The following is a 15,705-nucleotide window of genomic DNA, read 5'->3' on the forward strand; positions in this document are numbered from 1 at the left end:
TCCCACATACGGATTCCAAATAGGCTGGTTACCACGGTCCCGTGTTCGGGAGCCAAAAACTGTTGTAGCTGTTTTCATTCTGACCCAATGTCAGATATGCCAGATCACCAGTGAGGCCAAGTCAGGAGGTTACGCCCTTCATTGACAAGCACACTTGGAGAAAAAGGAAACTGCACACAGGTTGTGAGCAAGTCACTTTATTTGATATAATGAAACACGAGGCAGTATTTTTTACCATTTACAACAAATGTAACTCAATGTAACTCGTGTAGCCCCCCTGTTACCCCGGGTCATGCTAACCTTTATTTGTCATATACCCAGAACATGTTGTTTGCTGACTAGTGAAAATATATAAGATAAGAAGTATAAAATCCGTGGATCGGAGACTACAAGACTACTGCATCATAAGAACAAATTCTAGGAATTAAAGGCTAAAGGCAAATTAAAGGCAAAACAATAACCCTTGTATATCAGGCATCTCATCATTTTGGACATATGTGAGACAACATGAGGTCCACCTCATTCTTGATTACTGGGGGTCCTGGGTGGATGTTGATGGGAAGATAGTGGCAGGATGTCATGTCCCAGACATCCAGGATTATCACACCCATTCCCTTGAAGACCGCCCTCATTATAATGTCCAGCTGAAGAGACAACCAATCACTGGTACATAACTTCTCAAAACCAGTATTAGCGGATTTAATTATCACAGTAGTTTCAGGGCTCCGAAAAAGCAAAGATGCAACTGCCTGTTGGACCTTTTCCAATCTTTCTAAGTAAACCCTCAGTGGAAAAGATGCAAAATGGGGGCAAAAAGTCATCACTACAACAGTGTTAGGGCCACCATCGATCCCGGCCAGTTGAGCGGATTCATATTGAAGGTTAGAAACTAATGTCTTCGTGGTCTTTAAGGGCAGTCCATGGGACCTATATCTGATGACCAGACCAGCGTCAGCATCTACTGCTAAGAGAGGTCCCGAAAGGTAATGAACGTGTAGGTCTATCTTCTTAAGACCTAAAATAGGAAATGACTTGTATTACTTCACACATATGTCTACTACAATTGTCCTTTCATACATGATCTCTACCATTCAGATTATGGAAATCCATGTGGAAATTTACAAAGTAGTTTACAATATACAATATTTAGAAAATGTAAGGAGATTGTCACATGAACAAATTACATGTTAATCAATAGATCTTTGGATAAAAATAAGTTCCACATTTGGATGTGTTAAAAAAATGTCCCTGTGCTGACATAATGTTATAAATGTGCCCCTGCTAATTACTGTGTAATGACTGTGTCTCAGTGTGTAGGGATTTGGTCTGCACATACCACATCTCCTGGCTGGTGAAGGAAACAAGAGATTGGCATAACTCCACCACTCACAGTGTCCTAAGGACGCTCTGAGTGACCACTCAACCACCTTATAGGATCAAGTGTATGCTGAATGGTCAGGATTGTGAGTGACATCTCAGTCACCCAATCTGAGGCAGTGGAGTGCCGAGCTGTCAGTACAATGAATGACAGCTGTCCACTCTGGCTGCCCCTGTAGGGTTTCCTCCAGGTGCCATCCTTTCTAGATGATTACCTGGCTATTTAGCTGTCTGGCAATTATTAGAATATTGCCAGTTGTAGCTTAGCTTAAGTGGTGTGTGTTTGTTCTATGCTCTAAGTTCTTATATTTTGATCTTGGATTTGCCTTTGACCATTCGTTTGCCTAGCCACTTTGTCTTGATCCCAAACCTTGGAATTCTGATCTAAGACTATACCTGACTATGTCTTTGTTTCACCCCTCTGTTTATGATGTTCCCTCCTGGCTAATAACCTTGAACTCCTTGACTTTCTCGACTCGCAGCTTGTCCGTGAAGAGTTAGTCAGTGTCACATTACAACTGGCATACAGTTATGGCCGAAAGTGTTGGCACCTTTGAAATAGTTCCTGAAAATGAAGTATTTTATTATTATTATTTATTTATTTATTTATTTATATATCACCATTGGTTCAATGGTGCTGTACATGAGAAGGGGTTACATACAAATTACAGATTTCACTTACAGTAAGCAAACTAACAATTACAGACTGATACAGAGGGGCGAGGACCCTGCCCGGGCTTACATTCTACAGGTTGGTGGGGAAGGAGACAATAGGTTGAGGGTTCTCCGGTGTTGGTGAGGCGGTAGCTTCGGTAGTGGTGAGGAGGCAGCAGGATCAGTGCAGGCTGTAGGCTTTCCTGAAGAGGTGGGTTTTCAGGTTCCGTCTGAAGGATCCGAATGTGGTTGATAGTCGGATGTGTGAATTCCAGAGGATGGGGGATATTCTGGAGAAGTCTTGGAGGCAGTTGGGTGAGGAGCGGATAAGAGTGGAGGAGAGAAGGAGGTCTTGGGAGGACTGGAGATTACGTGAGGGAAGATATCAGGAGATTAGTTCAGAGATATATGGAGGAGACAGGTTATGGATGGCTTTGTAGGACAGTATTAGTAATTTGAACTGGATAAGCTGAGGGAATGGTCGCCAGTGAAGAGATTTGCAGAGAGGGGAAGCAGAGGAGTAGCGAGGAGAGAGATGAATTAGTTGGGCAGCAGAGTTAAGGATGGACTGGAGAGGTGCAAGGGTGTTAGCAGAGAGGCCACAGAAAAGGATGTTGCAATAGTCAAGGCGGGAGATGATGAGGGCATGCACAAGCATTTTAGTAGATTGACGGTTGAGGAAAGGATGGATTCTGGAGATATTTTTGAGCTGGAGGAGACAGGAGGTGGAAAGAGCTTGGATATGCGGTTTGAAGGACAGAGCAGAGTCAAGGGTTATTCCGAGGCAGCGGACTTCTGGTACGGGGAAAGCGTGATGTCGTTAATTACGATAGATAGGTCAGGTATGGAAGATCTATAAGATGGAGAAAAGGTGATGAGTTCAGATTTGTCCACTTTGAGTTTGAGGAAGCGAGAGGAGAAGGAGGATATGGCTGATAGACACTGAAGGATTCTGGACAGCAGAGAGGCAGAGAGGTAACGTCTGGGCCGGAAAGTTAGATCTGAGTGTCATCAGAATAAATGTAGTACTGGAATCCATGGGACTTTATGAGTTGTCCCAGGCCAAGTGTATAGATTGAGAAGAGTAGGGGTCCTAGAACAGAGCCTTGGGGGACTCCAACAGAGAGAGGGTGGGATGAGGAGGTAGTGTGGGAGTGGGAGACACTGAATGTGCGGTTGGAAAGGTATGAGGAGATCCAGGATAGGGTGAGGTCTTTGATGCCAAAGGAGGAGAGGATCTGTAGTAAGAGGCAGTGGTCAACTGTGTCAAAAGCAGAGGACAGGTCTATAAGGAGGAATACAGAGTATTGTCCGTTAGCTTTGGCGGTAAGTAGGTCGTTAGTGATTTTGGTCAGGGCGGTCTCAGTTGAGTGATAGGGGTGGAAACCAGATTGTAGATTGTCAAAGAGCAAGTTAGATGAGAGGTGGGAGGAAAGTTCAGCGTGGACATGCTGCTCCAGGAGTTTGTAAGCGAATGGGAGCAGTGATATTGGGCGATAGCTGGACATAGCTGTTGGGTCGAGGGTTGGCTTTTTAAGGTTAGGCGTGATTGTGCCATGTTTAAAAGCAGAAGGGTAGGTGCCAGAAGTTAGTGATAAGTTGAAGAGGTAGGTTAGGAATGGGATAGGTGTGGTGGTGAGGTTGGGGAGGAGGTGGGATGGGATGGGGTCAAGCACACAGGTGGTGAGGTGCAATTTGGAGAGGAGACAATTAAGCCCCCCTTCAGTGATCTTGGAGAGGGAGGTTATGGGGTTTAGTCATTGGTCTGGTATACAAAGGGGTTGTGATGGTTGAACAATGACGATTTGCCTCGTTTGGTCGATCTTATTTTTAAAGTGTGTGGCAAAGTCCTCAGCAGAGATGAGGGAGGTTGGAGGGGGCAGTGGGGGGCGGAGGAGGGAGTTAAAGGTTTTGAATAACTGTTTGGGGTTGTAGGATAGTGAAGATACGAGGGTTGTGAAATAGGCCTCTTTAGCAGAGGTGAGGGCAGATTTAAAAGGGAGTGTTGCCTGTTTGAATGCAGGGAAGTCGTCTTGCGAATGTGTTTTATTCCAATGCCGCTCTGCAACCCTGGACAGTTGCCGGAGCTTTTTAGTGATGTTATTGTGAACACCTGTGGAGAGATCTTAAAATTGCTGCTGGGAGAAGGCACCTGTCACGGCTCGGATGTTGGGTGACCCAGGAACTAGGGCTCCTTTCCTGTCCCTAACACTAGGGGGAACCCTAGCTCAGTTTGTTCCCCTGGTTAATTTTGAAGGTGAAGATCTTACGTACCTTGCCTTATCTCCTGCATCCACCGTCCGTCTGTACCCTTCCCCCACCCAGGGAACAGTAGTTGTGCACCATAATACACAAACCAGATGAACAGGGACAACGGAAAATACCAGGCATACAAATATTCACTCACATGTAACAGAGGAATGCAGCGGGAAGTGGAGCATGGGGAAAAACTAAAGTAGGAGAAGGAAAGGGAATTATCACACTTACAAACCCAAGCAACAGTCACTGATAAACCCATCAAATGCCATCTCATATAACCACCAAACAACTATCCCAGCCATGCAGCATAAGCTACTCTGACTTTGTGTTTTAGTCAGGACCCAGATTATACTGTATAAAGAATAGGAGTGGCTAACCGTGCTCAGAGTTCTCAACATGATCGATTAACCCCTGTTCTGCCAAAAGAAATTTACACTGTTTAAAAAGAAGGTGAAATGCTTCTTTTCGGCACAGTAGTAGCAATCAGACTCTGCGGTCTTCTTCTCTGGCACGGTAACCCTGTAACAACACCCTTCAAGTATGAGAGACAGGTTTCAAAAGAAGAGTGGTCCAAAATTCCAGTTTTAAGGTGAAAGAAGCTTGTTGATGGTTATAGTAAGTGATTGATTGTGTCACGCTCACGCCCTGACTGGTGGGCATGAGCTCGGGGGGTTTGTGGCCCCACTGTGCCACAAACCAGACAACCCTGGAAGGGGCGTGACTATGACAGCTGCCTGGGTTTTCACTGGAGCCTCTGATGGTGATGGGTGTAGCTGCACTAAATACTGGAGGCCTCTTGGTAATTGGTCAGGAACAGATTAGACAGGTGCACCTGATTCCTATAAGAACCAGAGAGTTCAGGCGCCGCCCCCTATACACACAGCCAGGAAGCATGCAGAGGGCAGAGGCACAGAATATGGAGCTGGCAAGAAATAGAAACCGCATCATGACCTGGAGCAGTGGGTAAGATACTTTGACAGATGAGAGGCCATGCCTTGATGCCAGCAGAGTTGTTAAAGTACCCCCCTTTACGGCCCCTTTTCTTCAAGCCCACCAGAATAACTTATAGAAGAAGGATAGGAGCACACATAGTCAGAGCCATCACAACATTCCTCTGGTAGAATGAGGTAGATGAGACATTAGAGGTCTCAGGATGCCCAGTCTCTTTGAGTCCAGCAAGATCAGCTTCCCACACTGAAGATACAAGGGCCAGGACTTCTTTCACCTGGTTGACTGAAAGCAGGGACTTGGAAGCTTCTGATTTGACCTCAACATAATCCGATTCTTTGGAAACTGAAGACACCTTCACTGGATCCAACTTAAGCCCATAATCACAAGAAATGTGAACCTCCCCGTTTAGACTGGTGGGAAGCAGAGATGAGAACACTTCTGTCTCGGGATCTTCACCCAATAGCCAGATGGAAGCTGGAGGCATACATACAGTAAACATCTTCAGCCTGGTACCCTGAAAAAGCTGAACCTCCTCTTTCAGATTAGAGGATGAATAAGTCTCTGTCTTAGTATCAAGTAGCCACTTGGAAGCAGAAGACATACATTCAGGAAGCCCCATCAGCCTGTTACTCTGAGAAAACTGGACCATCTCTTCCTCTGGATTGGTGAAGAACAGAGATACAAGAGCTTCTGCTTCAACTTCTTCATCCACCTGCCACATGGAGTCTGAAGGCGTCTTTACAGGAAGCATCTTCTGCCCATAGTTCAGAGAAAAAATTTTAAGCGACAGGGATGTTCCTGGGAACTGGTCACTGGTATTGTCACTGGAGGTGTGCAGAGAGGGCGCCACTGCTTCCTTTTTTTCAGTGGCGTCAGCACACCATGACTTAACCAGCAGATAAGGTGAAGTTGACAACACTGTAGACTTACCTTGCATTATAGGAACTAGAGACCTCAGGAGACTAGGTAGTTCAAAATGCAGCAGCATGCTGGGTCCTCGGACCGGACTGGGCAGTAGAGTACCCGGCTCAGAAGGACCAATGGGCAAACTGGTGAGCAAGTGAAAAACAAATTTCTTTGAATATAATGCTCCGATTTGGAGCTGTAGTAGTCCCTTCGACACTGGACTGTTCATAAGTGGGACTCAGCATTCACCAAACACCTTCACAGGATTCTGGAGCTGTGGAACAGGAACCACACTTAGACTCCGTCTGGATTGCAGCTTGAATACATCTGCAGGACCGAAGCTCCCACAAGGCACCGGAACAGACACAGACTTTAGCGGAAGGGAGTTATTCTCACCAAGGGCAGTCTCTCCTACTGGCCCGAGGTTTTGGAGCTTTAGATCCCCTGGACAGAGGCCATCCAGGTGTTCCTCAAAACAGCAGCAACATTGTATGCCCTTCTTATGGCTGATTTCACGCTGTTGCTTTGCCAGCCCACTCTCATCAACCTCCTTAGGCTTCACATGGGTAGCTGCTTTAACGAGTAGAGGAACTGGAGGATCACAGACGATCATGGCTTGGCGTGGAGGTTTCTTCACGGGTTTCACCCATCTGGAGCACCTCTCAGATCTAGATGGGGAAGACTTCACAAGAGCAGCAGGACGTGGTATGTCAAAGACTCTACGGAAGGCCACCAGGAAGGCCCCTAGGTTCATGACGATAGGATCCCCTGCTTCCCAGAGGCGAGTTATTCATATTAGAGCATCTTTGGCCAGGTAGGACATGATGTAACCCACCTTGACCCGGTCAGAGGGGAAACAAGCTGCATTCTGCAGGATGTAGCGCAAGCACTATTTCAGGAACCCCTGGCATTCTTCAGGATTCCCATAGAACATAGGTGGGTCAGCTGGGTCGTGCTCCTCCTCATAGGTCTGAAGTTGCATGAATAGTGCATTAGAGACTATAATTGGGTCAGAAGTCTCTTCAATCTGAACCACCCTTGGTGGAGCAAATTTTTCAGGTTGCTCATACGGGCAGAGAGAAAGTTCATCATGCTCTGCGACCGGTAGGACATGGGATACAGTGTTGGCCATGGCCTGTGCAAACTGTCACGCTCATGCCCTGACTGGTGGGTGTGAGCTCAGGGGTTTGTGACCCCTCTGTGCCACAAACCAGACTACCCTGGAAGGGGTGTGACTATGACAGCTGCCTGGGCTTTCACTGGAGCCTCTGATGGTGAGGTCAGGCTTGTGCAGCAGGCAGCTGCCAGGTGCTACTCCAGGGTGGTGTCCGGCTGTCGCTGCTGATCCCACTTGGAGAACAGGAACACTAGGACAGGTGCGGGCATCAGGCAGGAAAGGCCGAAGAGCACGGCTGAAACTCAGACGAGTAGGCTGGCACGGCTGAGACACAGGGCTGGCAGAGACACAGCAGAGAACACAGGGCTGGCAGGCACGGCAGAGAACACAGGGCTGTCAGGCACAGCAGAGAACACAGGGCTGGCAGGCACGGCAGAGAACACAGGGCTGGCAGAGAACACAGGGCTGGCAGAAACACAGCACTGGCAGGGATGGCAGGAACACAGGACTGGTTAATGTGGTGTATGAAGGAACAGGTAGGGACCTGTTCACACAGGAGGTGCAGGTATGGATATGTAGTATGAAGAAACAGGTAGGGACCTGTTCACACTGGAGGTACAGGTAAGAAAACAAGCAGAAAGAAATGAAGTATGAAGGAACAGATTGGGACCTGTTCACACAGGAGATGCAGGTACAGAAACAAGCCAGAAGGAAAGGAGAATGAAGGAACAGGTTGGGACCTGTTCACACAGGAGATGAGGGTACGGAAACAAGCCAGAAGGAAAGGAGAATGAAGGAACAGGTTAGGACCTGTTCACACAGAAGAGAAGTGCAAGGCTGCAGATAGGAGCGGAAGAGCAGCAAGAGATAGTGTAGCAACAAAAGCTAAGCAGAGCAGAACCGCAAGGAATGCAGAGAGGAGCTGCAGCAAGAGATTTCTGCAGAAGCTAAGCAGAGCGGAGCCACAAGGAATGTGGAGAGGAGCTGCAGCAAGAGATTACTGCAGCAATGGGAGCAGAGCAGAGTAGAATGGAGCAGAACCGCAGGAGTGCAGAGCAGAGGTAAAGCCACAAAGGTACAGAGCAGGAAGAGCCGCAAGAGTGCGGAGTGTAAGCAGACTGAGAACACAAGGAAAGACACAGCAGGGAAGGAAGCCACAGACAAGGAGACAGAGGTAGGACAAAGTACAGACAAGGCAATGGAACAAGACACAAGGACAAAGACACAGGGACCAGGATATTCTGCCTCCTGGAGGGCGGACAACAAGATCAAGGCAAAAACACAGAGAAAAACCTCTAGAGTGGGAGTAACACAGTGCAAGGCCTGGCAAACTCAGAAGCAAGACACAAACTGAGCTAACACATTGCACAGGCCCAGTCCTCTGGGTGGAGCTGCACTAAATACTGGAGGCCTCTTGGTAATTGGTTAGGAACAGATTAGACAGGTGCACCTGATTCCTATAAGAACCAGAGAGTTCTGGCGCCACCCACTATACACACAGCGAGGGAGCATGCAGAGGGCAGAGGCACAGAATATGGAGCTGGCAAGAAATAGAAACCGCATCATGACCTGGAGCAGTGGGTAAGATACTGTGAGAGGTGAGAGGCCATGCCGTGATGCCAGCAGAGTTGTTACAGATTGCATTTGATTATTTCGAAAGGTGTGAAACCAAATATTAAGTTGAGGGTGCGAAGAATTTTGCCCTGCCGATTTATCAAATTTTTTCTCAGCTCTTTTTGTGTTGTTATAATAGAAAAAAAAAATAAACATGTGTAATTGTAATATTTTTCTGGGACAAATACTTCAAAGGTGCCAACACTTTAGGCACATTTTTTAACCTGCAGTCTCGGTCCTCAGAGAATGAGTTTCAGAGGGTGGGAATAATCGTGTCCCTTATGCGAGTGGGCCCTCAAACCTTGGCATTTTCTTTGTGCCCACAAACCCCACAACGGGCTTCAGTTGATACCTTTTTTGATGCATTAGGTTTAATCTATGATGAACCAGACAGGAATAGGGGTGCCCCAGGGGTGGATTAAGGGTAGCCAGGGCCCCGGGCTGTTCAGACACTGTGGGCCCCCCGGATCATGTGACGGGGGTCATGTGACGGGGGTCATGTGACGGGGCCCGGGGGTCATGTGACGGGGGTCATGTGACATACCCGAGCCAGATTATTCCAGAAAAATGGCCGGGTCCTACTCTACTGTAACCTATTAAATATTTGTTAAAATCTGCAATACAATTTAGGTATATTTTGACCAATAATATCACATACAAGGAACAAATAGCACCGCACCATGACCAGACCACAAATTACAACCCCAGTGATCGAATAATATCACATACAAGGAACAAATAGCACCGCACCATGACCAGACACCATATTACCACCACAGTGATCAAATTATATCACACACAAGGAACAAATGCCAGACCACATATTACCACCAGTGACCGAATAATATCACATACAAGGAACAAATACCGCTACACCATGTCAAGAGCACATATTACCACCACTTGGTGACCAAATAGCACACACAAGGGACAAATACCACAACACCATTTCCAGACCACATATTACCACCACATAGTGACTGAATACTACAATCCTGACAGTAATAAATAAATAAAAAAACAAAATACTGTCACCATAACTGCCAGTATTCACAGGAGATCTGTAATTGGTATGCAGTGTCTGTGTAGAGGTTATACAGCGATCACTGGCGACATTATACACAGGAGCTCTGTATATGGTTTACAGCAGGGGTGTCAAACTGCATTCCTCGAGGGCCGCAAACAGGTCATGTTTTCAGGATTTCCTTGTATTGCACAGGTGATAATTTAATCACCTGCACAGAATGATCCCAGCGCCTTGTGTAACGCAAAGGAAATCTTGAAAACACGCACGGTCTGAGCTGAGGCCCTCGACGAATGCAGTTTGACACCCCTGGTTTACAGTGTATAGTGTCAGTGTATAGATAACACTGACTCACCAGTGACGTCTCTAGCGGTGAAGTCCTTCATCTGTCATGAAGCACAGACTGCCATCATTTATTCCAGCCAGGGCTTGTTTGTTGTTTCTGCAGGAAATAACACAGTTATCTCGAGCTCCGCTTGCAGAACACATTACTTAAATTTTCACAATTTCAACATTACACCACATGAAGAAAAAAAGGCAATATAGTGTCACTCTGCACAGTAACAGGACCGCCCCCCCATTTAAAAAAAGTATACGCAAAAAATAAAATAAATACATCACTGCAGTAATAATATCCCTTAATTAGCCCCTACGGAAATAATATTTCCCACCCTGGCCCCGTTTATCTCATTCCTGGCTCCTGCAATATATTCTCGCATCCTGCACTCATGAGTATCCATCCTGCCCCATATGATTTACCCATCCTGCCCCATCTGTCTCCATCCTGTCCCATGACAGTATGTTCAACAATCTGCCCCAGTGTGGCCAGCATATTACCCCCAGTGTGTCCAGCATATTACCTCCACACAGTGTATCCAGCAATCTGCCCCAGTATGTCCAGCATTGCCCCCAGTGTGTCCTGTCCAGCAATATGCCCCAGTATGTCCAGCAATCATCTGCCCCAGCCAGACTGTGTCCTCAGGCTCCAGCATTGCCCCAGTCAGTGTCTCCAGCAATCATCTGCCCCAGACTGTGTCCTCCTCCAGCATTGCCCCAGTATGTCCAGCAATCATCTGCCCAGCCAGTCCCCAGACTGTGTCCTCCAGCATTTCCCCCCCAGTGTCTCCTGCATTGCCCCCCCCCCAGTGTCCAGCAATAGCAATGCAATCATTTGAGGCCCCCAGTCCCGACTGTGTCCTCCTCCTCCAGCATCATTGCACCAGTATGTCCAGCAATCATCTGCCCAGCCAGTCCCCAGACTGTGTCCTTCAGCATTTCCCCCCCAGTGTCTCCTGCATTGCCCCCCCCAGTGTGTCCAGCAATAGCAATGCAATCATTTGAGGCCCCAGGCCCCAGTCCCGACTGTGTCCTCCTCCTCCAGCATCATTGCACCGTGACCAGTATGTCCAGCAATCATCTGCCCACAGCTCAGCCAGTCCCCAGACTGTGTCCTCCAGCATTCCCCCCCCCCAGTGTCTCCTGCATTGCCCCCCACCAGGCCCCAGTGTCCAGAAATAGCAATCATTTGAGGCCCCCCCAGTCCCGACTGTGTCCTCCTCCTCCAGCATCATTGCACCGTGACCAGTATGTCCAGCAATCATCTGCCCACAGCTCAGCCAGTCCCCAGACTGTGTCCTCCAGCATTCCCCCCCCCCAGTGTCTCCTGCATTGCCCCCCACCAGGCCCCAGTGTCCAGAAATAGCAATCATTTGAGGCCCCCCCAGTCCCGACTGTGTCCCCTCCTCCTCCAGCATCATTGCCCCCCCAGACCCAGTGTGTCCAGATATCAGACTGCCCCAGTCCCAGACTGTGTCCTCCTGCTCCCAGCATTCTGCACCTGCCACCCCCCCCCCCAATCACACACCCCCAATCACACACCCCCATCACCCCCACTCCCGACTTCTCCACCGTTATATTTATTATATCTCCACTCAGATTATTAAAAAAAAAAAAATTCTCCAGTCCTCACCTTACCAACGATCCAGGCGGTGAGCTCCCTCCCCTCCAGCAGCGCGCACTCGCCGGCGACTGACAATGACGTCAGACGCCGGCGACGTGTGCGCTGCGCCTGCGGCCGACGTTAACTATTGCCGTGCGGGCGCGCCCGCACGGCAATAGGAAACTAACCGACGCAGGCAGCGCCGCTAGGGGCCCGGTGAGCAGATGAGACGGGGCCCGATGCGGGCCCCCTCTCTCTGCCCACCGGGTCCGGGGGGGCTCCCGGCACGGCATGGGCAGTGTCCTCAGTGATCGAGAGTGACGGCACGGCAGGGGCACGGCGGCCGGCCGCACGGGCCCGGCACTCGCGCCGGCGGCGGCGGCAACACATACAAACAAACCAGTCTTCTGACAGGGGCAGCAGGCGGGCGGCTGGGTGGGTGGGTCACGGCCGGGGGTGCCACTGCACTGTGTCAGTGAGACAGTGACTCACTGTGTGCACTGTGCTGAGTCACTGTCATATGATGATGAGACTTGCTGCGAGTGCCCTGATGATGGCGGCGGCCAGCGGGCAATCTGTGTGCGGTAGCCCAGGGCCCCCCCACACCACTGGGCCCTGGGCTACCGCCCAGATTGACCCTCTTATAATCCGCCCCTGGGTGCCGCACCATTGAGGACTACTGCACCGAGTACCCCCAATGGCCCACTGCAATTCCGTGGAATGACACAGCTCTCAGGAGCTAGACTTGCTACTGCTAGATCTTACGAGACTCTGAAGGATGCTCTGGTTCTTCATTATTCGCCTTGTTCGTTGGTGGACAATCCATGAGAGATGTGGTGAACAGCATGGTGCTCATTATACTCTCCCGGAGCATGTCCTGTTACCAACAGTGAAGCCATTGGAGGTTGGAGTTGCCAGTTTTTGTGTTGTGGAGAATAAGATTTAGACAAGATCTTGGACTCCATCTATGCTGTAGTCTTGCAGGACATTTTTTAAAGGACTGTAGAACTCACTGTCAATTTGAAAAGCCACCTAGGAAACGCCAAAACCTGAGTGACTGTCGAGGGGGGTCACCCAGACTTCCAGGTACCGTTTTTCTGCAAATATAAAGTACAGTTTAATATGGTTGTGTCCTTCAAGAACCAGGTGTTGCCAGCATTGGCTTTCATTGACTGGTTCTGAAATTAGGATTAGGGAAAGTTAGTCTGGAAAAAAATTACAATTTTTGTTATTGACAAAACACCTCTACTTCAGTGCTTTGTTAACCAATAACGATGGAATTCACGCTTCAAGTGGGAACACTTCACTCTGAATCCATTTTCTGTTTAGTCTTAGATAATTTACCTGCTGGGGTGGTACTGGGACTTCCATGACTGCATTTTCACAATCCTGTTATTGATTGCTGTCAGAAGGACTTTCATTCATAGGGTTCATTTTATCTGCTGATGGGTCCTGGGAAGGTGCAGGCCATATTAGATTGAGTACAACCAGGTCATTCAAAGCATTACAATGTTTTGTAGGATTCACCAACTAATAAAGGAAATTCATTTTTCTCAGATTGCTAAATCTCTTATTGACCTCACATTTACGGGGGGTGGATCTCAAGGTTTGGCCACTGAATGCTATTAGGGCTTTTGAAAAATGGAAAGAGTTTTATGTCTGTTCGTGTTCTAATCCAACCCGATCTCCAAGAAATATTCATTGTGCAGGTGGATGCTTTGGAGGTCGGGGTAGAGGTTGTTATATCTTAGCATTCCAAAACGCTGACCAATTTGCGGCCATGTGGTTTTTTCTATAAAAAATTTTGGTCGGCTGAAAGAAATCATGATGTTAGAAGTTGTGAGTCACTGACTTTTAAACTGTCATTGACCATCAGAAGTTAACGCATATTGAATTAGCTAAATGACTAACTCCTAGACAGGCCAGACGGTCTTTATTTTTTTCTAGATTCATTTTCTCTATCATATTGAGGCCAGAGTCCAAGAATGGGAAGTCTAACACACTATCATACAGTCTTAGTTCTGTTTCTCCTCCAGTTGTGGTTTTTGTGGTATCTTCGGAGTGGGAAACTGAGATCAATAAAGTCCCGTCGTTGGCTCTTTCCACCACTTCTGAGTGCAAATTATTTGTGCCTGTGTACCAAGGATTGTGTCTGTTGCAGAAGTTTTATGATTTTGTCTTGAGTGGTCATCCTGGGATGCGGAAAGCTATTACTAGGCTTTTTGGTGCCTGTCTATGAATAATGATATAAAAGATTTTACATCTGCTTGTGAGGTCTGGGCACTCTCTAAAGTCAGTCATAACTGGCCGGCCAAGCAATTGGCTTAATTACCAATTCCATAAAGACCGTGGACTCATTGGTCCATGGATTTCATTAAAGATTTGCCTTCGGTGGTAAAACTGTTATTTGGCTGGTGGTTGACCAATTCAGCAGTCTCACTTTGTTCCTTTGTCAGGGTTATCTAATGCAGAGACTCACCCTTTCATTTATTACGTACCCTACTGGTTTATGACCTTAAATTCTCCCACTCACGACTTGTCCATGAAATGTGACTCAGCGTCACAGAGAGTGTAGTAGTCTTTCTGTGAGGTAACACATTTCCTTTCCTGATTTATCACAGGAGTATTTCTGCCTCGTCTTCAGTCCTCATCACAAATAAAGTCAGTGACATATGATTTTAGTGGCAGCTGCAGCCGGAGCTCTTACATCACTGACTTGATTTATGATGAGTTCAGGGAACTGGGGATACAATAGAAACACTCTCTTTTGTGATAAAACAGGGGAAGGAAGTGTTTACCTCACAGAAAGCAGGAGCTACAAGCCACTGTTATATCTTCTGCATAATTACTTATTCTTCCTCACCCATCAGAGAGTTGTGTTATGTGCCAAATCAAGAACTGGAGCAGCTCTGCATGGTCAGACACAGCCATTACACAGTACATAGCAGGGGCATTTTTATAAAATTATCTAAGCACAGGAACATTATTTTAACACACCCAATTGTTTTTATTCTAAAAATCTATTGATGAAAATGTACTTTGTTAGCCGGACAACTCTTTTAAAGTGTTTTGTCACCACACACAAGGCTATCTGGTATAGCATAAAGTGTACAAGTGAGCATGCAGCGTACGAAATAACTGGAAACTGTAAATGTTCTGAACGGGACTAACCTTGCCCACCCATCAGAGTTTTTGGGGTGTATAAACTCTGCAACTGCATCTTGAACCTTGAATCTGATCCTGTATCTGTTTACCGTTGAGGTAATAATAATTAATAATAATTTTATTTATATAGCGCCAACATATTCCGTAAGGCTGCAAAAGCTTTTGTTTTACCCAAAGTTAAAAATATGAGATTACACACTCAGCGTTTTTGTCCTTCCCATATGTCCAGAACCCTTAATTCTGACTGTGTAATCTGTTCCCTGTAGCTTATGGTTTTACCTGAAGTTCCAAACATGAGCCAGTTGAGACCCTGCTACTAAACAAAAGCCCTAGATATCCCTTTTAACCATATAGGATGATGAAAAATACCATTAAAGACCCAATATATACTGTATATATATGTACAGAGGATACGGAAAGTATTCAGATCCCTTTAAATTTTTCACTCTTTCTTTCATTGCAGTCATTTGGTAAAATTCAAAAAAGTTCATTTTTCCCATTAATGTACACTCTGCACCCCATCTTGACTGAAAAAAACAGAAATGTAGAAAGTTTTGATATTTAATAAAAAAGAAAAACTGAAATATCACATGGTCATAAGTATTCAGACCCTTTGCTCAGACACTCATATTTATATCACATGCTGTCCATTTCCTTGTGATCCTCCTTGAGATGGCTCTACTTCTTCATTGGAGTCCG

The 15,705-nt window shown here is 47.0% G+C and overlaps 1 protein-coding gene across 1 annotated transcript in view; it reads right to left on the reverse strand.

Moving 5' to 3' along the window:
- Positions 1-205: 205 nt before the first annotated feature.
- LOC138674688 (NXPE family member 3-like) overlaps positions 206-15,705 on the reverse strand; it is a 50,275-nt gene continuing 34,775 nt past the window's right edge. Inside the window, exon 5 of the mRNA XM_069762504.1 lies at positions 206-1,015. Within this exon, the coding sequence (XP_069618605.1) occupies positions 483-1,015 (533 nt within the window). The 3' untranslated portion in view covers positions 206-482. The remainder of the gene's footprint in view (positions 1,016-15,705) is intronic.

Source organism: Ranitomeya imitator, chromosome 4 (genome assembly GCF_032444005.1).
Source record: "Ranitomeya imitator isolate aRanImi1 chromosome 4, aRanImi1.pri, whole genome shotgun sequence".
Lineage (NCBI taxonomy): Eukaryota > Metazoa > Chordata > Amphibia > Anura > Dendrobatidae > Ranitomeya > Ranitomeya imitator.